At 38.3% G+C, this 24,694-nt stretch overlaps 1 protein-coding gene across 2 annotated transcripts in view; it reads right to left on the bottom strand.

Moving 5' to 3' along the window:
- Window positions 1–11,697: 11,697 nt before the first annotated feature.
- LOC136866931 (gastrula zinc finger protein XlCGF8.2DB-like) overlaps window positions 11,698–24,694 on the bottom strand; it is a 79,091-nt gene continuing 66,094 nt past the window's right edge. For both annotated transcript variants that reach the window (XM_068226932.1, XM_067144022.2), the window contains exon 4: window positions 11,698–13,800. In XM_068226932.1, coding sequence (XP_068083033.1) covers window positions 13,260–13,800 — 541 coding nt within the window. In that variant the 3' untranslated portion in view covers window positions 11,698–13,259. The remainder of the gene's footprint in view (window positions 13,801–24,694) is intronic.

The raw sequence follows: 24,694 nt of genomic DNA, 5'->3' as shown, positions 1-24,694 counted from the left end.
ACAGATGCTATTCTACTCTTTCAACTTACTTCAGATATGTTATATTTGAAAGTTACGCCCCCATTGGTCTCTGAATAAATCCATGATTGCGAGCATGTGCATAAGCGGCGTGTTGCTACAGCGCACTCGGTCTCAGGATGAACGTGCTCATCTGTGTGTCCTTGTGCTCGCCAAAATGTATTTTATTCAATATCCTGAATCTCCACGATAGGCTAACGAATCTGTAGATTCATTGATGATGTGGATTATGAGTCTGTCATGTGGCTTTCCGAAGTTTTAAAATGTGCAGTTTGCCGCGATGGTGAGTGTGTTATCATTCATACTTGGATTGTCTTCCTTAATTTTCGTCCCGGCTGATGTAAGTAATCACATATATATCTTTCTCTCTGAAATTCTACTGCCCGGTGGATTATTTTAAGAAGATTTCACCTCGAAGTTAACTCCTTATGTACTGTACAACCTTGAAAATGCAATAATGGCGCCCTGGAGAAATGAAATATTTAGTTTAATATCATTTAAAACACTTATTTTCGGCAACTAAACGTTGGTTAATCCACCATCATTTGAAATTAATTATGAAAATTATTACGTGGATGAACAATTTATCTACTTCATTCTGGATATCGTTCTCGTCGAAACTTGTAAAATTTGCGTTTATTCGAATCTACACTTCAAAAATTATTTAAATTATACTGAATTGTTAATTATGCTCATTTCAGTGTAAAGGTAATAATTAATTTTTTGGGTAACTAAGGTAATCCTGTAATCGCGAATATGTGGGCCTACGAGCGGAAGGTTAACTGTAGCTCTTGCTTGAGTTTTATCTAGATTTTCTTTAGTGTTATATTTCCTCTTAATCTTGTTCTTTGTGCGTAATATTGTAAAGTACATCAGTTTATTGATTTTACGTCACGTAATTAATTTCAGAGTCCTACGTTGAATAGGGAGTGTTGCTTAAAGTGTAATTGATTTTTAATTTTCCATTGAGGCTTTCTGTGGATGGGGGTTGTGTGAATACCGCATGTTTTTCTTGGTGAGCCCTGGAAAAGATGACATCATGTTTTGTTTCTTTGAATGTATATATTTTGCCTTTAATGTGATTTTGCTTTGTGCCGCTTCCGATCCACATTGTTTGTTATGCTCATGAGATTGCTCATGACTCGATGTATATATTTTGTGCGTAGGGTGTCTCACCACTCAGCGTGTTATATATATTGCACAGCTAGGTTAGTTTTGTCCCCCCTTTTTGCGCATTAAATCACATCTTTTCTTAAGGTTAGGAACCTCACTGTAATGTCAAGTGTGCAGAAATGGGGAACTACTCATCTACAGTTAAAAGTGTCAACAAAAGTAAAGCCAGGAGCGTGGTGCGAGCACGCAAGCCCATGTGTTAAAATTAATGAAACTTCAAGATTTTATTCGATATGTTAAGTATGTGTGTCGGCATACACTGTATAGTTGTAATATATTCTGATACTCAATATGGACTTCATCAAGCTGGAAAAAATGAGTCATGTAAAATGTGGATCATTTGATACTTTTGCTACTTTTTAAAATATTTATCGTGTTGATTTTAATAAACAGATCTTCCTCCAAAACTGACGTCATGCTTCGCCTTGCTTTATTTGTAGTTTTTAACTGACGTCACCGTGTGCATATTTAATTATATGTTGCCCATAAAAATCCAGGGTGTATGTATTTTAGGGCATTATTTTGTCATAGATTGGACTGAGCACGCCTGGGATCGGCTGACTAGTCTGGGGCAAATTACCTTGACTGTAGAAACGGGGACAGTATGGTCTTTGAAAGGAAGTAGCTGCATACAGAAAAATCTAAGAAACCGTTGGAGAAAGGAAATCTAGGTGAGCTCAGATGGAAAGCCACTTCTAAAGACTAAGCAGATAGATGGCAGAAACATATCGAACAGTTGTATCAAGGTAAAGATTTAGATGATTTGGTTCTGGAACAAGCGCTGTTCATGTTGATGAAATGGGAGACCCAATTTTGAGGTCAGAGTTTGACAAAGCTTTGAGAGACATAAACAGGAACAAGGCACCTAGAATTGATGGCATTCCCTCTGAATTACTGAATGCCTTATGAGAAACCAGCATGACAAGGTTATTCCATCTAGTGTGTAAGATGTACGAGACAGGAGAAGTGCCATCCGAATTTTGGCAGAACGTAGTTATACCTATTACCAAAAAAGCCGGTGCTGACAAGTGTGAAAACTAGAGCACCATTAGTTTAGTATCTCATCCCCGCAAAATGTTAACACGTATTATTTACAGAAGAATGGAAAGACAAGTTGAAGCTGAGTTGGGAGATCAATTTGGCTTCAGAAGAAATGTACCGGCACGTGAAGTAATCCTGACTTTACGTCTGATCTTAGAGGATCGAATTAAGAAGGGCAAGCCCACGTACATGGCGTTCGTACATCGGTCATGTTGACTGGTGATTTTGAAGGTGATAGGGATCAGATACCGAGAACAATCTGTATAACAATCAGTCTGCAGTGATAAGAATCGAGAAGCAGAAATCCAGAAAGGAGTGAGGCAAGGCTGCAATCTGTCCCCCCTCCTTTTCAATGTTTACATGGAACAGGCAGTAAAGGAAATCAATTATGAATTTGTAAAGGGAATCAAAATCCAAGAAGAGGAAATCAAGACTTTGAGATTTGCCGATGATATTAATAATAATAATAATAATAATAATAATAATAATAATAATAATAATAATAATAATAATAATAATAATAATATATTTTATTTATTCTGGCAAGGTAAGGGATGTACTCCATTTCTTACACTTAACAATAATAACATAATAGTATTAATAAAAGTAACCACACTTAAAATATCATATCATCTATATATTACACATCATACGAAGAGTACATTAAAATATATGAATAATGAGTAGTACTTAAGAGAAAGTTTAGTAAATGTATACATTTCTACAGTACACAGAAATATCTCCTTCAATTGAGGGGTGAAGTGAAGGATTAGTAATACCAATAAGAAAAATAAGATATGTGAAAGGAAGAGGGAAATAATGATGAAGAGGCGGTGGGAGGAGGTGTTTCCAGGTCATAATTTGACGATTCATACATGTTTACTTAGTATTTCGACACAGGCATGTTTAAAAGCTGAGCTCCTGGACATGCTTCTGACGTCCACTGGTAAAAGATTCCATTGTTGGCCTGTGGTAACGGTGAATGATTTCGTGCAGATTGCTGTTTTGTGTACAGGAAGGGATAAACACATATCTTGAGAAGCTTCTAAATGGTATGGACGAAGTCTTGTGTAAGGAGTATACGATGAAAATAAATAAGTCCAAAACAAATGTAATGGAGTGCAGTCGAACGAAGGCAGGTGACGCAGGATATATTAGATTAGGAAATGAAATCTTAAAGGAAGTAGATGCATATTGTTATTTGGGTAGCTAAATAACTAAGGGTGACAGAAGGAGGACATGAAATGCAGACTAGCACAAGCAAGGAAGAGCTTTCTTAGGAAAAGAAATTTGCTCACTTCAAACATTGATATAGGAGCTGGAGGGAAGTTTCTGAAGACTTTCATCTGGAGCATGGCATTGTATGGAAGTGAAACATGTACGATACCTAGGTCAGAAAGAAAGAGAATGGTAGCTTTTGAAATGTGGTATTACAGAAGAATGCTGAAGGTGAGATGGATAGATCGAATAAAAAATGAAGAGGTATTGAACTGAATTGGTGAGAGGAGATTGATTTGACTAAATTTGACGAGAAGAAGAGATAGAATGATAGGACACATCTTGTGACACCCAGGACTTGTTCAGTTGGTTTTTGAAGGAAGTATAAGCGGTAAGAACGGTTGGGGCAGACCATGGTATGGATAAGACAAGTAGATTAGAGCAGATGTAGGATGTAATATTTACCTAGAAATGAAAAGGTCAACACGGGATAGGGTGGCATGGAGGGCTGCATCAAACCAGTCTATGGACTTATGACACATAAGAGGTGGTGTTAATGCCATTTAACATCAACCCATGGTGTTTCTCACGCAATGGTACAGTCACATGTAATCTCATGGTTCTAAGTCTGACCTTTCAGTCGCCTCTTATGACAGGCAGGGGATACCATAGGTGATACTTAATCTGCGGTCCCGACACCTCAGCGTGTGAGGTCAATGTTAAGAAGCAGACGACTAAGGCTAAAGGTGAAATGGACAATGTTCAAATTGTAATGGCTGAGGTTAAAGAAATGACTAGTGTTAGACGGAACGACTGACGTTTCTCACCAGGGGCGGATAGGAAACATAGTGCGGGAATCAGATGAGTACAGATTCAGTCATAAGTAGTCATGAAGCATTATTAGAACAGGATGTAATATCTACCCTATCACGGGGAGCTAATGCACGAAGGAATTTGAGTGTGATAATTTATAACAGTTGTGTAGAAATCATAAGTTGGGATTTTAGTAAACTTAAATTTTCTGATTATTACATGACATTCATATTGTACATTCATTTCTGATAATTTACCGGATGGAAAGTTCAAGTTTAGGAGCATCTAGATTTTGAGAGTGCTTTATTTGAATGGGAGAAAATGGCATAGTTATTGCATGTAATTATACTTTCTTTTATGAATGTTTTAGAAAATCTGTAGGCTGGATCAGAAAAGCACTGTATCCGGTAGGAGCTTTTTAGCATAGGTTATTTGGTTGATGCTGTGAGGTGTACTATTCGAAAAAAGCCCACCAATGGGATAAGCTCATTTCCTCTACTCCCATGTATTTGGAGAATAAATCACAGTTTATTATAATTTAAGGGACTTATTTCCTCGTGTTTGCTTCGGTTATGAAACCAGGACTATATCATCAGCGTTAATTTAACAGTGAGATAAACCCCTTTAAACGACATTATCATGAGGATTGGGATTTAAGAACAAATGTTCTCAATTCAACGAAATGTTAAAAGTATTGTACGGCGACTTCATACAGCGTTCATATTTAGATGGATCTCTGGGGTTAAGAAAACAGGCCAAGTGCGTGAGGAGGGGACAGGCCCGTTTTTTATGTTTAAGCCACGGGTTCAATGTATAATGAATGGTACTCAAAGGAAAAGACAGACCAGGGGAGCTAAAGTGTGTCGCTCGAAGTCATACACAAGAAGAATCTTTCTCTTATAAAGATTTAATACCAGGAGGTAACTGAGCCCTTAGGCCAAGTACCTGAAATTAAAAAGTTGTTGGTTGCAGAAACCACTTTTTTCTAAAATAGCATATTTATGGTTTTCTTAAGCAACCCGCCATTATGGCAGGCGATCAATGGTTCGAAACACCGGCAAACCAACACGAAGCCCCGGATTTCTTATAAACAGTAAGAGACATACACCCAGTCAATGCTTTGATTTTGTTTTCGTTCTACTGTGTTTGTGTTGTATATTGTTATTTTGATAGGGTGTGCTTGTTTTCTGAGTCCTGTAAGGATCCTGGATTCACAGTTCTGCGGCTCAAGAATTTTGCTCGTTTGCTGTAAATGTATAACGGTTTTCATTTTGTTCTTGTGGTGTTAATTGTACCCAGGGTTTAACCACTCAAATTGTCTCAGTTATACTTGGTCATGTTCAACATTTTTCCCAATGTCGTTGGGAGTGAAATATATTGGATTCGCTAACACATTCATAGTTACGATATTTTATTGGTTTACTAATGGGTAAGTACCCATTCAACAATAGCTCGAAATCATCTCAAGTATTGAAAGTCGTCTTTCTGCTGGAGGGTCAAAACACTCTAAATAATGGCCCTAATGTGTATGTGGGAAACTGGAGTAAAATTTTTAGATCCTAATAGGTGGGTAAGAGATATGGATCCCCGCTCAGATGGCATTCAGTTAAACCGAAGTGGAACGTAAAAGTTACGACAGTTGTTTCAAAGGTTTATAGGAAGGTACATTCAGGGGAACGGGGTGGTCTAGGGAGAGGTGATGACGGTACAGGAGTCCGGACGTCAAGTAGGGATGACAGAAAATTGTTTGTGTTGAACTGTAGAAGTATTGTAAAACAGGAATAGAATTACCATTTATTATAATAGAAGTTGAATCATGGCTGAGATATTATATAATGTATCCAGAAATTTCCTCATGGAACTGGAGTGTGTATCGTAGAGACAGGATAGGTGTAAGGCGAATTTCTAAAGATAATAGGCAACTTGATATCTTTGGACTCTGGGGTTAAGAAAACAGGCCAAGTGCGTGAAGAAGGGACAGGCCTGGGAAAGCGTAGCGCTGACGCTGATTGATAAGATAATCAGGTATGTAGGAAACACCATAGAAAGGAGTGTGATTGTAGCGGGAATTCTCAATTTAACACATGAAACTGAGAAGGTACTGCGAACGACAGGAAGCATGGCCAACAAGTGGCAAAAAAAAAATAATATGACATGGACAGCTAATTCAGGAAGTAATGGATTCAACTAGATGGAAGAACGTGCTCCTGATAAAACCAGGTGAGATATATAGAGAAACTGAAGTAATAGATGGTATTAGTGATCACGAAGCTGTTTTTGTCATACAGTAGTTAAAAATAAATATGACTGAAAGGAAGGTCTTAAAAATATGAACATTAGGCAGTACCATATCGCTGATAAAGCGAGCGTGAGGGAGATTTAAAATTAACTGTGGTCGGTGGAAACGGTAAGTAAAAATGTAAGCACACTGTGGAATGTGTTTAAAGCCACAGTTGAGAAATATGAGAACAGATTTGTACCTTTAAAGTTCGTAAGGAATGATAAAAGCCCAGTTTACTATAACAGGGAACTAACGAGAGTAAGAAGGAAGTGCAGATTGTAAACAAATGGAGTTAGAAATGGCTGTGGAAGTAAGAAGAAATTGAAGATATGTGGATATTATATATATCAAAGAAGTCAGCTAAGGATAACTTGATGGCCAATATAATTGGTGGTCATACAAATTTTAATGAAAAATAGAAGTGCTCATATAGGTACTTTAAGGTAGAAAAATGTTCCAAGAAGGACATTCCAAGAATCATTAATGGACAAGGGGAGTGTGTATCTGAAGATCTTCAAAAGGCAGAATTATTCAGTCAGCAGTATGCAAAGAGTGTTATTTAAAAGGATAATATCCATTACATTCACAATAAGATACAAAAGTTAAAAACCATAAAGCGGCTTGAATTGATAAGATTTTGGGGTATATACTAAAAACTATGGGTTGGGACATAGTACCATATCTGAAGTACTTATTTGATTATTGGCTGCACCAAGGAGCTATACCAAATGAATGGAGAAGTGTTATAGTAGTCCCTGTGTATAAAGGAAAAGGTGACAGACATAAAACTGAAAGTTGTAGGGTAGTCAGTTTGACATGGATCGATAGAAGGCAGTTCTGGTTTAGGAAAGGTTATTCCACTGAAGCTCTAATTGTAGGATTCCAGAAAGATATAGCAGGTATCTTGGATTCAGAAGGTCAAATGGACAGTATAGCGATTGACCTGTAAAGCATTTGGTAGGGTGGATCATGGGAGACTACTGGCAAAAATGATCGCAATTAGACTAGAAAAAGGTGAGTGAATGGGTGGCTATATTTCTAGAAAATAGATCCCAGTGAATTATGGTAGACGAAGCTTTATCTGATCCTGTAATAATTAAGAGGGGATTTCATCAAAGCAGTATTATTGAACTTTTATGTTTTCTTACATATATAAATGATACGAGTAAAGAATTGGAGTCATAGTAATAAATAAGTTACAGGATTGTGAGCAACTGCAAAATGACCTCAATGTTGTGAGATGGATAGCAGGCAATGGTATGATGATAAACGAGGATAAAAGTCAAGTTGTGAGTTTCACAAATAGCTAAAATCCACCCAGGTTTAGTGACTACGTTGGTGGTGTGAAAGTTTCTTATAGGAATCATTGTACTGTAAGTACCTAGGTGTTAGTATAAGGAAAGATCATCATTGGGGTAACCACATAAATTGGATTGTAAACAAAAGTAAAGATCTTTGCACATGGTTATGAGGGTGTTTAGGGGTTGTAAGGATGTAATGGAGAGGGCGTGTAAGTCCCAAGTAAGATCCCAAATATAATTGTTTTCCAGTGTATGGGACCCTCACTAGCATTACTTGATTAAAGAAATGGAAAAATAAAAAACAGCGCAATTTGTTATGGGTGATTTCCGCCAAGGAGTAGCATTATAAAAGTGTTGCATAGTTTGGGCTGGGAAGACTTTGGAGAAGGGAAGCGAGCTGCTGAACTAAGTGGTATGTTCCGAGCTGTCAGAGGAGGGATGGCGTGAAATGACATTAGTAGACGAATACATTTGAGTGGTGTCTATAAAAGTAGGAAAGTTCACAATGTGAAAATAAGTTGGAATTTAAGAGGACAAATTCGTTCAAATATTCGTTTATAGGAAGGGGAGTTAACGATTGGAGTAACTTACCATGGGAGATGATCAATAAAATTTCAATTCCTTTGAAATCATTTAAGAAAAGACCAGGGAAACAAAAGATACGGAATCTGCCACCTGGGCGACTGCCCTAAATGCATATTATGTTATTATTGTTTCCTCATTTATTGATGATGATGAGATGCTTGTTGTTTTAAGGGGCCTAACATCGAAGGTCATAGGTCCCCTCATTTATTTGTCACGAGGGCTATTAAATGTTTGTTTGGCGTATTGTAAAAGTTTCATTTGTCGTAATTCCGCCGCTTTATGCGTTTCGGATGTCGATCCTAAACGAAAAACATGAGATAAGATAAAAGCGGAGTGTTGTACTCGGTAGAGCAGTTGCCACACTGCGATTTGTTGAGACTCAGCCCTAGCTTGAGGAATTAAGTTAGGTTCGTGTTTCCTTGACCCTAATATACCACGCCCCGGGAAGGCCGGGGATCAAAATGATGGGTACAGAGAAGCATTGAGCTTTGCGACATGTTTGTCAAGCTTGCACTCGTCATAAACTTACGAGTTGGCATCAAACGCTCGGCCACAATAGGGTTCAATATAGATGTATTTTATACTTCCTTGCAAATTGATGGTAATGTTTACAATTGCGAATATCCAGAATGATTTTAAGGATGGTTTTCATTTTCTCTTGCTACTTTTTGACACCTGGACCGACAATTGTTCTACACTCAGACAGTTCTTCTGCGAGGTCCATGGTATCAGATATTTAATTATCAGTCTTCTCTAAACTCATAATTTGTGTTGGATACAACTTTCTAGTTATTTTCGAAGATCAACAAATTTCTATACAGTTTGCTTGAAACACGAAACTAAGAGCTTGTTTAGCAGAGGTCTCCTCCCAGTGAAAAACTTTCCGAAATTATTAAGTTCAGTGCAATGCTTAGCATAATAATTATCTGCATTTAGCCAGTTGCTGCGCCGTAGAATTACGATAGATTGAGGGATTATTAGGTGCAAATTATTTTAATATATGCTTCCTGCATAAATTCAAGAATATCGTTTTCATTTTAGCTATAGAGGTGTCATCACCATAACCAACGTGAATTATCTTGGCCATGTAATATATAGCTCTGATTGAGCATGTTAGAATGAACTATCTGAAGAGGATTGACCTAAATTGCAGCATCGCTTATCAAAAGAAGTACACAATATTTCCGTATAGCGTCCGGTCATGACAGAGATATTTATCTTTATAAAATTCCTCTGATGCTTGCATGATGCACCTATGAAAGAATTCCATTATGCCACAAAAACATGTCAGCTACAGTATAATTACCAGTTTCACATAACAGACGAAATAAAAGAAATGAAACAATTTTAACAATTACATATTTTAATACAAACCAAAGAATACTAGAAAAATGTACATAATCGAACAAAGGACAGTGATGCTTGTTCAGACACCATTATAAAGAAATTATGTGTACGTTTTCAAAGTGGGGTCTCGAATTTATCATGTAAGTGGATCTAGTGCAAATAACATCTCCATATAGGTTCACTTTTCCAAATTTGATCAGCAGTAAAACAAAATATAATAAAGTCAATTGCTGTTACATAATACATAATGATGTTAGATTTTCATGTAAAACATTTTTTAATAACGTAGACAATATGATGTTGAAGGGTTTACCGAGTTCTCCGAATCATCTAAAAGCAATGCCAAACCGAATAACTATTTTAATTATTGAGAATGAACCTGAGACTGAGCTTGTTTGTAGGACTTCAGCATCTTACTTGGTCATGGACTGCTGTGAATTCCCATTCTGTAGTTACATGAAGGTAACAGAATATAGTGAGGTAGGAAACTGATTGAGTGATGATGTAACAGTACACCGATTTTGATGATGATGCTTGTTGTTTTAAGGGGCCTAACATCGAAGGTCATCGGCCCTACACCGAATTTCTCTTGAGTGTAATATATATTATTTCATCTTCATAAAAGTATTACACATGCTTCATTTTGAAACAAGAGTGTGATATCTTAACAGTTTTAGATCTTAATGCGACAATGGCAGAATCAGGAGCAACATACCACATATCATAAGATAGCTTTTCGGTATTAGAGCAGTAGTTATGTCTGCACTCAATAATGTAAAAGAAAGAACACATCAAGGATTAGCGCAAAAAGGCAGTCCTGCACATCAGAATACACACAATTATTGAAAACTCACCTTTCAAAGATTTTGCATTAACAACGGCGATCAAAAACTATTCTTAAAAGCTAAGAGCTGATGCCGAGTAAATGTAGATCATGACTGCCATTATGAAAAAACTGTCGATGTTTCGTGTATAATTCATAATATGTAGTTTAGTGGCATGTCATTACATCAAGTTAGGAAGGAAATACTTCAAAATTTAATTTTGTACTATTTCATTATTTAGTATGAAAAGAACGTTTGTATACGTGAGCAGTGTATATCAGTGTTCCCTTGAATGTCCAACTTTCAGACTGGCAAGTGCAATAAAGAAGTGACTCTCTGCTAAGGCAGATTCATGCATCGACAGTTAACAGAATGTGAAGATGAAGTTTATCAAAAACCCTACTAATTTGTGTGAAAGTAATTAGTTGAAAAGAAGTGCAATACAATTTATGTTTAGTTTCAGTAACTTTCAAAAAATATATGCTTAAGGAAATATGTAAATCGTACTGAAATTCTCAAACATAAGGTAGTCAGAGAATTTAAGCACTTGTACGTGTGTGCTGGGAGCTAAGCTTTATTTGAAAATTTGGAGCACACCTTGAATTATAACCTAACGTGCTGCGAAAGCGACCGTCTGATTACACCAATTAATAGAAATCTTTCCACATATATATCTTCCCTGCTACATTCGTTAAGGGATCCTGAAAGTTCTCCCTAATTGGGAACAACTTCTACAGACTGAGTTAATATCAGACATTTGAAAAAACCTACAGTCACTCACTGCAGGAGGCCTTACATACAGCGAATTAACATGTACCCAAGGAGGTAATTTACCACGGCAAACTTACTACTAGGTTTTTACAACTTTGTACCTGTGGGGTAGTACATACTTCCGAATAAATGTTGATCAGAGAACAAACTTTTGCATACTCTACACCAGTACGACCATTCTCCATTGTGAATACTTACCTTACTTTGGTAATAATAGCAATCGTATGGCAGGCATTTCAATCTGACGCCAAGGATAATAATTGTCCCCAATTCTATATTCTCGGGTATACGAAATTGCCTGTAATTACGGTAAGGTATGCATCAGCCAAACATGCCGGTCCATTGGTACCCGTACCAAGGGACATGAACGTAATATTCGTCTCAACCAGCCAGACAAATCTGCAATAGCTGAGCACGCTCTACCATCAGGTCATGATGTCATGTTCCTAGATGCTCGAGCTCTTACCTACGCTAGACACAGGATTATAAGGGAAGCTCTGGAAATACGTAGAAATCCTAACAACTTCAACAGGGACACTGGCTATCAAGTAATACCTGGTTGCCAGCCATTCAGGATTTACATAGGAATTTCCCTGTCCCTTCACTATTGGTATTTCCTCTCGGTGTTTTCCAGAACCAAATTCGTACGTTCCTCATCGCCAGATCAGGCTGGTGTCAATGTCAATGTTATGTGACCCTCTTAGACTGATTTTGATGGTTCAGTCAGCTTCCGTTTCGAGTGCTAGCGCTGTGGCACGTCGGGAGAGCCATTAGGTGACGATTAAACGTACCATTTACACTTCTATTGAAAATGAAAACCTACAACCTGTTTTCCAGTCTTTGACCGGGTCAAGGATGTAATGAATGAATCATATATAGGCTATTATTAAGATCGGGTCGCCACTCCCAAAGTGATTTATATTATCTTGTATGTATTTATTCATGAACATAACAGGCGTTCAGCCGCAAATACATGTTCACAATAAAACAATCCAACCTAAGCCACCACGTTCATGACAATAAATAAAATAATAATAACACAGAAGAAAATAATAACAACTTGAACAATTAACTAATAAAAATAATAAAGCCCTACAAACCAACTGGTCTACGGTTGATTCCCTCGTGGAACCGTTAGCCTTATCCCATAATTTAATATAAAAATATAAAATACCACTTTTCTTAACCCAATTCCTCGTTGCTGGTCCCATACTATCCTACACAGAAAAGGAAAAATCATACAATCAAATCTCAACACTGGTCTCCCTCCACACTTACCTTGAATACCACTTTTCTTTCAACACATTAATACCACTCATGTTGCAACTTATCCTTATTTACTCATGCTTGATCTCATTTAAAACCCAAGCCATGCTCAGCATTACATTTGCTATCGCAACCATCACTCATGATTCATATTAATGAGTGATAGATGCTATAAAATGAGAATGGAGAGTGTTACTGGAATGAAAGATGACAGGGAAAACCGGAGTACCCGGAGAAAAACTGTCCCGTCTCCGCTTTGTACAGCGCAAATCTCACATGAAGTGACCGGGATTTGAACCACGGTATCCAGCGGTGAGAGGCCGACGCGCTGCCGTCTGAGCCACGGAGACTTCCCTTCCACTTCTATTATCAGGTCTAAATTTCTAAAAGTCATTGTTTAAGAAGCCTTTCTCGTAGACAGTCGAGATTTTCTTCTGATGACATAGAGAACAGTCTTAAGTAAAACGAAAAAAATTTCACCTTATTTTCTGGACATGGCATAAGGCCATATGCCTATACAGTATCATGTCTATAAGTACGCGCCGTTAAAGCATATGTGCTTTGTGTTTACTTTCCAAGCTAAACGAACTATTATACTCTATAAAAAAGGTAGAACCAAGCTCATGAGTGAAAAATCATATGTGACCGGAGGCTAAGAGCCGTGGTGTACGTTCTATCGCATAGCGTACATTTGAATGCCTTTAGTCCAGAGTGTATTGTAAGGTGACTTTCTAAAGAAGACTCAGTTCGAAACCTTTTACGGCATACATCACAGGAGTATTGTTTCTCAGCAGAGTGAGTTTTCATATGCCTTTTTAGTATTGATTCCCATCGGACCGCCCTACCGCATATATTACAATGCAATGGCCTATAAGCAGAGTGAACCTTCATGTGTTCTTTTAAAACTCGCTTTTCTCGAAAAGTGCTAGGGCATACGTCACACATAAATGGCCTCTCTCCGGTATGAAGAAAAATGTGTCTAATCAGATAGACCTTCTTAGAAAATGTAGAACAGCAGTATGCACATTGGTATGGCTTCAATCCAGAGTGAGTCACCAGGTGATTTTTGAGATTTAACTCATCAGAACACATAATGCTGCATATCGTACAACGGTGCACCAATTCTCCATTGTGTACAGGCGATACTGCTACATTCTCCACACTGAAACACATACAAATAATTTCAGATCAGAACACAATTACAGTTTAAAAGGAATATCTGAACCCACACACCTAACATTTCACTGCAAATGTATGTAATGCTTAATCAAGCCAATCGAGCATTGTTTTTAGCATTTTACAATCAAACTCCTTGGGTCATACAGATGTTGATTCCCAAAGGGAACCTAGGTCATACGAGCTTAGCAGGAAAAAAACAACCTTTTCTTCCAAATTGTTCATGCTGAATAGCTAGTCAAAGGAACTAGGGTGAAGGAAAAAAGTATGTAATGATCTTTATCTCCGAGCATTAATTATCATGAGATTTCCTCCTGACAAAAGCTCACATCTGCAGCTCATTCTGTATGGCTAATGCATAGAACCAATCACTAAGTATAAAAACTGATGTAACGTGAGTGATAATAACTTCATTCAACTCTTCTCACTTTTTGACAACTTGCACACTCGTTAGTTTTCCAGAGGAGTGGGGGGGAATAAATAAGTACGGAAATTAAGCATGATGGGCCAGGGGTTAATGTGCAAGATGGCGGCTATACACGGGCTCTTATTGGACTAACTCTGGGGAGCTAGCGCAGGGCAAATGTGCAAGATTGCCACCATGCGCAGTCCACCTCTAGCCACGCGCTACGTCCTCTGACACCTTCAGACAATAGGATGTCGTCAACTTATGGAATACTGTCGAAAGAGGCTACTAAAATGGGCATCTGACTTGAGAGAGCATGGGTTAGCCAACTCGGGGTCTTTAGCTGAGTTACCACATGATCGTTTGACACAATGAAGTCTCATACCTCAAAGGCTTACAACTTGTACCTTATTATGTATTAGTTTTTTCAGTCTAACGGAACTGCAGCAAGGTTTGCAAATAGCGACTAAAATGGGTTCTAGTAGGCTCTAAAATTCTGAGCGTAGGTTAGCGGTTATAGCAACTCAATTTGTCTCCTATAAAATAAATTTTCTCTATGCGAACTCTTGTTACCAGTTTTTGAAGTTCATTTGTAGCAAACAGAAATGCTGATCAAGAAACAGCTACCGAGAGCTTGTGAACAACAGTGAGTAAAGATGGTAAAGACGCAGTCAAGGAAGTATATTATTATTATGAGAAAGCATCACAATGGTTCCAAGCACGGAATGTAGAATACAGCACATGTTATTTCATTTTCTTCTTCTCCTCCTTCTTCTCTTCCTTGACCTTTTTCTAAATATATTTGTATCAACACGACGAAAACACTTAGTCCCCAAACCAGAAAACGTAATCATGCGCAGTTAAATTTATGACCTAGCTAAAAATTGAACCCAAGCCCTTGTTTATGTAGATGAAGAGAAGTTCATTACGACGAAAACACTTAGTTCTCGAGCCAGAAAACTTAATCGTTCGCAGTTAAAACCACGACCCGTCGGGAGTCGAATCCAAGGCCTTGTAAACATAAGGTCAGTATGGTAATCATATAGCCAAGGAGCCTCGTATCTAATAAAATCCCTGACCCAGCCTGGAATAACATCAGCCCCGACAATTCAACTGTTAAGTGAGACACCGGGAAATTTACATTTAATCTCTACTGATAAAATGTTAGTCTCTTCTATCCTTAAACTCGCGATGATGTGTCACCTCTGTTGTTCAACACTTGGTTTCTTCCGATTTTAACTTTGCAACTATATGTTAACACGATTATCGAATCTTATCTGCAAGAGCGCTTCTACTTTGTTAGGTATAGAATATTAATCTCTATTAGTAAATGGTTTATCTCTTCTAACTTCAAACTCGCGACGATGTGTGACCTCTATTGTTCATGATCAATGACTGTTCACAATGTACCTTACAGTAATGTAATCTATTCACGTTGTGCGGTTATTCTTCAATAAACAACTGCACTGAATGATATACCAACTTATGGTTTTGTTATAGTCCTACTTCAGGATGTCAACCCTGCTGTCAAGAGGAGCATTCCGTTCAACGAGGGATTTGGCCTTCGCTGTGACCATATGTGAGCATAACAGACTGTCCCGAGATTCGAGACCCATGATAAAATTTGAGTACACTTTTATGCTATTTTATGTCCTACTGTGTAGTAAATTAAATGATCTGTTTCATTTAGTTGAGATTTCTATTAGATATGAGTAACTTAGCGATGCTACGGAATAACGCCCTTATGTCCTTCAGGAGAAACAATATAGGACTGGCGATCTCGCCGCGGAAATTTTCATTCAACCTACTAAAGTATGTGGTTTCTCCTGTACTACAAGGTGATTTTGGAGTTGCTCATCTCACATTAATTATATTTTTGTCTGTGGATCGAAAGCGAACTCCTTTAAGACTTCATACATATTTTTATTAAATAAACTGGCTTTTCATATGCGCTCTGCTAGAGTGCTGCGATCTTGTGTTAGCGACCTACTGTGGTCCCCCCTCCTACATTTCTCTGACCATAGTGTGCACACGTGTGATGTGGTCTCCAAAAGTGCTAGTGTCTGGTTGGAATATTGATTCTGATTAAAGGTCTTGAGTTGCGGGTTTTAAAACCCTATTGTTTTTCTGGTCATGTATATTGGTCTTCGTCATTCTCATATTCTATTCTTGTTGTGACCTAGAAGAAGAATGAAACTGTGAGTATGCTACATCTAACTTGTCCTTCCTGATGTTTCGATACATACAAGTAAGTTTACAAGCCTATAAAAAATTTAACTTCAGCATTCATGAACTAAGATTCTTCTTGGAAATTATCTCAAGGAAATCAAAGTGCTTTAAAGTGTTTCAAATTTAACTTTCTCCACGTGGCGCCTATTGAATGTTTGATCATATTTTAAGGGAAATGAAATTGTAGTTATAAATTTTCTAAATGAAGAATGTCAAATGCGCAGTTACGTGATTAGTCGTAAAAAGAAATGTATTAATTTTCTAGTAATCATTATTCATGGGTGAATAGGTTTGCTATGATAATGTAAATTGAAACTAAAAGTATTCGCCTATGGCGATTCAAAACTAGGTGAGGTTCCACAGGTGCATGCAAGTTCTGGTTCCCATAAATTTACTTTACCTTTTAATGCCACACTATATTTAATTTTCTCTGCAAATTAATGGCTTGGGTGGGTTTGATTTTCATTTCTTTTTTTGCACGTTTGACCTTTGTTGTGATCTTATAACGTGATTGGTCGTTTAGCTCGTTTTGGAATGTCTATTATTTATAAGAAAGTTATTATACAAAGGGCACTAGGAAAGTCGTGCAGTACGCAAAAACGGTTGGCTGGACACCCCTCCTCTAGTGAGGGATGGAGAGAGGGGTGAAAACCGGTCTAGAAGACAGCAAGGCATGATCTTCAAACCAGTTGTTACCAAGCAATGGGATTGAAAGAAATTTAAGATGTCAGTGTCTAAAGGTGAATATCGCTCAATTATCCGCTACAATTTTCCTCGTGGATTAACTGTTGACCACTGCCTGAAGGAAATGACTCCTGTGCTGAGGAAAGACTGGCTACATCGGACAAAAATTTTCCACTGGTACAAAGAGTTCCAGAGGGGAAGTTTTGGGGTTGAAGATGTCCTCGTTCTGGGCGACCGTCTGAAAGAGTGACTGAGGAAAATATTGATGCTATGAGGAAAATGTTGCAGCAAGAGAGGCGGTTGACTTATCGGCCGGTAGAATAGACCCTCCACATCCCTGTACCAGCTATTCATTCAATTCTACAGGACCATCTCATTGTTAGAAAGATTAGTTCTCTTTGGGTGTCCCATTCACTTTCAGAGGAACGAAGGGCACATCGAGTGAAATGGTGCCGAAAACTGCTAAAACAGTTTGAAAATGGGACTTCGAGAATCGTCAATAGCATCGTTACAGGTGAACGAAACTTGGCTTTATTATCACGATGTCCCAACAAAATCCCAGAAAAAGGTGTGGCTGTTTGAAGACGAGGGTACTATTATGACTGCGAAAGTCAAGGCCAGTGAAGAAAAGGAATGATTGCTGTATTCTTCACTACACGGGGCATCCTGACTCGGGTTGTGCTAGAAACACAAAGGACAGTTACTACGAAGTGGTACAGTGAAACTTGTCTGCCTCAGGTCATCCAGGCTCTCAAGCAGCTCCCTTGGTTCTTGCATCACTACAATGCTCCAGCACATCGTGCTAATGTAACAATTGATTTTCTTGCCAGATCAGGGTTGACTGTGCTTGATCACCCTCCGTACAGTCCTGATCCTGTCCCATGTGACTTCGCACTCTTCCCAGAAGTGAAGATAAAGCTGAAAGAGTGGCGTTTTGCATCCGTTGATGAGTTTCTGACAGCATGGGATCAAGAGTGTGAAAATGATACCAAAGAAAAGTGGCATATTGGGTTCAGTGACTGGTTTTGACGTATGGGGAAGTGTATTGAGTGTGGTGGAAATTATTTTGAAAAAGCCAAAAGCGTTCACTCACACTGAAAAACTTTCCTAGAGCCCACTGTATTAATAAAAATCCACCTTGCCAATACATGACAATCCTTTATATTTAGGAGAAAACCAGCTGCCTCTGTGGATCCGTGGTAGAGTGTTGGCCTCCGGATCCCGATATAGCGGGTTCAAACCCGGCAGAGGTAGTCGGATTTTTGAAGGGCGAAAAAAAATCCATTCGACACTCCATGTCGTACGATGTCGGCATGTAAAAGATCTCTGGTGATACATTTGGTATTTACCCGACAAAATTAATTAAATCTCAGCCATAGACGCCCAAGAGAGATCTGGTTTACTGTAGGTCCGCTAGATGGCAGACAGAGTAAACCGGAACGTCGAAATTGACGAGCAGACAGCCAGATGGCGTCAAATCGAAATGTCTGCAAACGGTAGCTGAGGCCATACGATTATTATTATTATTATTAGGAGAAAACCATTAATGCATGTTATAATTACGACATGTTTCGCTCATGCTTAGTGAGCATCATCAGCTAGAAATAACTTAGTCCAAGGTAGGTCAGGGCCCTGATCCCGGTATTTATAACAAAAATGTTTAAAATGCATTGATAAAGTACGAATTTTAACAATTTAAATAATCAGTAATATTATATTATGTCTATTGAAACAAATAGCGACCCTTAAATTCCTTAAAATGTGAGCAGAGTGAATGATATAAAGGTGTTACAATAATTTGCTCTGAGTGGTTGTTCGTATAAATCGATGATCATAATAATCCTCGCTCGGTGGCATTAGACTGCTTGTAATTTAAAACAGTTTTTCTCATTAGGAGTAAGCTCTTGCAGTGAATTATGGTCTTGTTTTGTAGATCAAACGTGATGAGGTGTGTTGAAATAACATGTATTGGTTAAAACACGAACCGCACATATGGATGAAACGTCGCCTGGATTGGCGTAAAAAACCTTATGAGACTCCCTCGCGTTGTATTTCAAACGTCATTATTATGTATAGGTGGTGTATTATTATTGGGCTTCAATTGGAGCACTATTGATCTCATAGGTGAAAAAACATAAAACGAGTGTGCCCTGTAAAAAAGAAAGAAGAATATTATGCGTGTCAGTTGCTGGAATTTAAAGGCCATACTACTGTAGGGAAATAGTAATAGAAGGCACTTAATCTTGTGTTGGTTGAGGGGTGATTAGTCCCTTAGTTGTTTACGGAGGTTTGATGGTCACTGACTTGCTGCCACGTGTGTTGTACGAATGCGATCGTAGAACAGGGAAGATTGCGGGAGGGGAAAGGAGGGCGGGACACTACGCGAGTTGTCAGCTAGTGGAGGGGATGTAGTGCGAGGAGGCGTTGTAGGTGTAGCTACTGTTGCTACCAGTGGATTGAAAGCATGTTTATAGTGGAAGATTTTCATGAAATTTTTAGCACTGATACCAAAGTTAGCAATTAGGTTGGAGATTTGCTCAATTTGGCTGAAAAACGAAATCAAATTACGTTACAAGAAAAAAATCATTTTTTGAATGTAAACTCTATAATGTACATTTAGAGACTTCCTCGAGCATGCCTCCCTTAGAATGGGATTCCTTCTCTAAATTTGTTAATAAAAAAGTGTCAGTTGCAGTGAACAGCAAGCAATTAGTTTTGGAGAACAAACAAATTTTTTTTCAAGGATTCAAAAACAAAGTCAGTCAACTCTCATAGAAAGAACAATTTACATACGCCTGAGTTAAACAACATCTCCACCACTGTGAATCTATCTAATACCACATTCACTAACAGCGAAATGGACCTCTTGAATAAAGGCATGAAATTTAATTGGCCCAACCCCAATAAGTTTGACGACCTAATTAACAGTATTGCCGAGGCTGAATCTGGATTTTAAACTGCATATCGAACATCGAAATGACGTAGAATACGAAATAAAGAAGAACCTCTCCTGTCGAAGTCGAGCTCAGTACCAAGCTCTAACGAACAGATAACAGAAATAAAAAACAAAATAAAAAATAACAATATAATAGTCACAAAAGCAGACAAAGGTCTCACAATGGTACTACTAAATAAAGAAGAATACAATAGTAAAACCAAAGATTTCTTTTCTGCCGAAACCTGCGCCCCGCTATAAATTGTAGAAATAGTCCCACATATGACGTTTCTAAATTTTTGCAACCATTTCCTAACAAACATTCTAAATTCAATAATAAAGCCTATGTAAAGAATTCTGTTGACTTCTGTGACAAGTTGTCCACATTCAAGCTAACAGACAATCATGTTATCCTATCATATATCACTAACATGTATTCGAATATACCCGTAAATGGTACAATTAACATTGTAAAAATTAACCTTATGAAACATAACAACCCAAGCAGATGCGAAATAGACGATTTTTTACTTATTTATTGTAATTCGTACTTAACAATAACTATTTCACATTCAATAATAAAATATACCATCAAAAGAGACTAGCAATGGGCGACCCAATCTCTGGCATCCTAACTTGTTTTTGTTTTGCTATTTGCTTTACGTCGCACCGACACAGATAGATCTTATGACGACAATGGGATAGGAACGGCCTAGGAGTGGGAAGAAAGCGGTCGTGGCCTTAATTAAGGTACAGCCCCAGCATTTGCCTGATGTGAAAAACGGAAACCACGGAAAACCAATTTCAGGGCTGCGACAGTGGGGTTCGAACCCACTATCTCCCGGATGCAAGCTCACAGCTGCGCGACCCTACCCGCACGGCCAGCTCGCTCGGTGGCATCCTTACTAACATTTTTATGGACGATATAGAATCCAATTTAATAATGAATAGAATTAACGGCGTAAAACTCTGGCTAACATTTGCGGATGACACGTTCGTGATCATAGATAAAGGGCTGAATAATAGCGACAACGTACTCAGGATCCTCAACAACCTTAACCATATTCAGTTTACGAGGTCAATATCTCCTTAAACGTTTTAGACTTAACTGTGACTAGAGATAAAGAAAAGTCCATATACTAAATTTACAGGAAAACATCTGCCGCTCCAATAACAATAAAAAGTGAATCCTTGCACCCCACTCCCATAAGCAGGCTACATTTTACAGCTTGGTTCACAGAGCCATGAACATTCATCTCTCTAATGCTATTCAAGAAAAAGAACTACGTTTCATCAAAGAATGATCACCAAAATCATAGATAAAATTAAGTCAAACACCACAACTACATTAGTTCCCGAGAAAAAACACAAATTTTTACTTTCACCAAGCCAGCAATTAACAGTATCACCGAACCATTAAAAAAGCACAACATTAACATTGAATTCCGGACTCCCAACACCAACCGCAATTTTTTTTTTCTTGAATTCTAACTCTGTTAATACAATTTATGGCAGATTCTCAAACTCTGGAATATATAGACTCAGATGCACGCAGAGCATTTTTTCTTATTTAGGGCAGACCGGCTGTAGCTTTAGAATAACGTACTCCGAATATTACAATGCCTTGAAACACAAAAAGCATTCCGCCGTGAGTGTTCGCATGAGGGATACGGGGCATAATTTCAGTATTATCGATCAAGGTATGCAAATACTTAAATACGCAAACAAAAGCAGTCTAATGACCGGGTATGAAAATGCTTACATTTCCCTGGACCAGTACTTTAATTAAAATAGTAATTTAAATGATATCTCGGACATTAATAGAGCAATAATTGAGCAAATCTCCAACCTAATTGCTAACTTTGGTATCAGTGCTAAAAATTTCATGAAAATCTTCCACTATAAACATGCTTTCAATCCACCGGTAGCAACAGTAGCCTCACATACAACGCCTCATCGCACTACATCCCCTCCACTAGCTGAGAACTCGCGTAGTGTCCCGCCCTCCTTCCCCCTCCTGCAATCTTCCCTGTTCTACGATCGCATTCGTACAACAAATGTAGCAGCAAGCCAGTGACCATCAAGCCAGTGACCATCAAACCCGTAAACATCTAAGGGACTAATCACCCCTCAACCAACACAAGGGTAAGCGCCTTCTGTAATGTTTTACTTCATAAGAACACTGAAATGTCATAGGTTACTGATTTAATCTTACAAAGAATCATCCTCTGCTACAAAATCATCAAAACATCACCATGACTACTATACTATTACTTTCATGGAGTCCATATTAAGTAGATAGCAAGAGTATGTTAACGTCCATGAAGGCTCAAACTCTTTAGCTGTGTAGCGAACAGGTACGGTCAATTAGATAATTCTCCACACTCCCCACCTTGAGCCATATCACGGTTGCTCAACTCCAATGGATGTACCAGTTGAATGGGTCTTCAATCAATCAATCAATACTGATCTGCATTTAGGGCAGTCGCCCAGGTGGCAGATTCCCTATCCGTTGCTTTCCTAGCCTTTTCCTATATGATTTCAAAGAAAATGGAAATTTATTGAACGTCTCCCTTGGTAACTTATTCCAATCCCTAACTCCCCTTCCTATAAATGAATATTTGCCCCAGTTTGTCCTCTTGAATTCCAACCTTATCTTCATATTCTGATCTTTCTTACTTTTATAAACGCCACTCAAACGTATTCGTCTACTAATGTCATTCCACGCCAACTCTCCGCTGACAGCTCGGAACATACCACTTAGTCGAGCAGCTCTTCTTCTTTCTCTCAATTCTTCCCAACCCAAACATTGCAACATTTTTGTAACGCTACTCTTTTGTCGGAAATCACCCAGAACAAATCGAGCTGCTTTTCTTTGGATTTTTTCCAGTTCTTGAATCAGGTAATCCTGGTGAAGGTCCCATACACTGGAACCATACTCTAGTTGGGGTCTTACCAGAGACTTATATGCCCTCTCCTTTACATCCTTACTACAACCCTTAAACACCCTCATAACCATGTGCAGAGATCTGTACCCTTTATTTACAATCCCATTTATGTGATTACCCCTATGAAGATCTTTCCTTATATTAACACCTAGATACTTACAATGATCCCCAAAAGGAACTTTAACCCCATCAACGCAGTAATTAAAACTGAGAGGACTTTTCCTATTTGTGAAACTCACAACCTGACTTTTAACCCCATTTATCATCATACCATTGCCAGCTGTCCATCTCACAACATTTTCGAGGTCACGCTGCAGTTGCTCACAATCTTGTAACTTATTTATCACTCTATAGAGAATAACATCATCCGCAAAAAAGCCTTACCTCCGATTCCACTCCTTTACTCATATCATTTATATATATATATATATATATATATATATATAAGAAAACATAAAGGTCCAATAATACTGCCTTGAGGAATTCCCCTCTTAATTATTACAGGGTCAGATAAAGCTTCACCTACCCTCATTATTTTCTAGAAATATAGCAACCCATTCAGTCACTCTTTTGTCTAGTCCAATTGCACTCATTTTTGCCAGTAGTGTCCCATGATCCACCCTATCAAATGCTTTAGACAGGTCAATCGCGATACAGTCCATTTGACCTCCAGAATCCAAGATATCTGCTATATCTTGCTGGAATCCTACAAGTTGAGCTTCAGTGGAATAACGTTTCCTAAAACCGAATTGCCTTCTATCGAACCAGTTATTAATTTCACAAACATGTCTAATATAATCAGAAAGAATGCCTTCCCAAAGCTTACATACAATGCATGTCAAACTTACTGGCCTTTAATTTTCACCTTTATTTCTATCACCCTTTCCTTTATACACAGGGGCTAATATAGCAACTCTCCATTCATCTGGTATAGCTCCTCCGACCAAACAATAATCAAATAAGTACTTCAGATATGGTACTATATTCGAAACACTCTCCCCTCTTTGTCAGTCAGCTCACAGGACCTGATCTTCCCATCTCGTCCTATGGTGAGTTTGGAGATTCTAGCTAGCTTCCAAATTTGCCTTGGTACTTTATTGTCGCTTAGCAGCGCCAGATCTCCTTGTTGAGGAAGTGGACGATTCTGGTTCCGTTGCTGAACTTCATTGAAACGATTTAGATCCAATAGATACTCGTTCCTCCACTGCTTCCAAAATGTGTTCGGTGAAGACTGTTTTTCTATCCACATCTGATTCATTTCTTCCTTTGTTTTGTTACTATCTTCAACATTGGTCTTTCTGTCTGGTAGCCTTGTTGTGTTACCACCAATAAGAAAATGTGCTGGTGTCAGCGCACGATGCTGAGGATAATTTTCCACATACGTCAAGGGTCTACTGTTGATTGTTGCTTCAATTCCGACGAGAACTGTGTAAATTTCTTCATCATCGAACCGCCTGCTTCCTAAGGCTTTCTTCAAACAGCTTTTCACTGTCTGTACCATTCTCTCCCAGAATCCTCCCCACCAAGCAGCGCGTTCGACTATATATTGCCAATGAATATTTTTACCATTCAAAAAATGCACAATGTCTTCTGTTTTCAGATTTTCCCATAATGTGCTAAGTTCTCTTTCAGCTTTCTTAATTGTTCGTGCGTTATCGGACCAAATTGTTCGACATGA

The sequence above is a fragment of the Anabrus simplex genome, chromosome 3 (genome assembly GCF_040414725.1).
Source record: "Anabrus simplex isolate iqAnaSimp1 chromosome 3, ASM4041472v1, whole genome shotgun sequence".
NCBI lineage: Eukaryota > Metazoa > Arthropoda > Insecta > Orthoptera > Tettigoniidae > Anabrus > Anabrus simplex.
The sequence above is the reverse complement of the archived record's forward strand: the minus strand, read 5'-3'. Positions and strand labels throughout refer to the sequence as shown.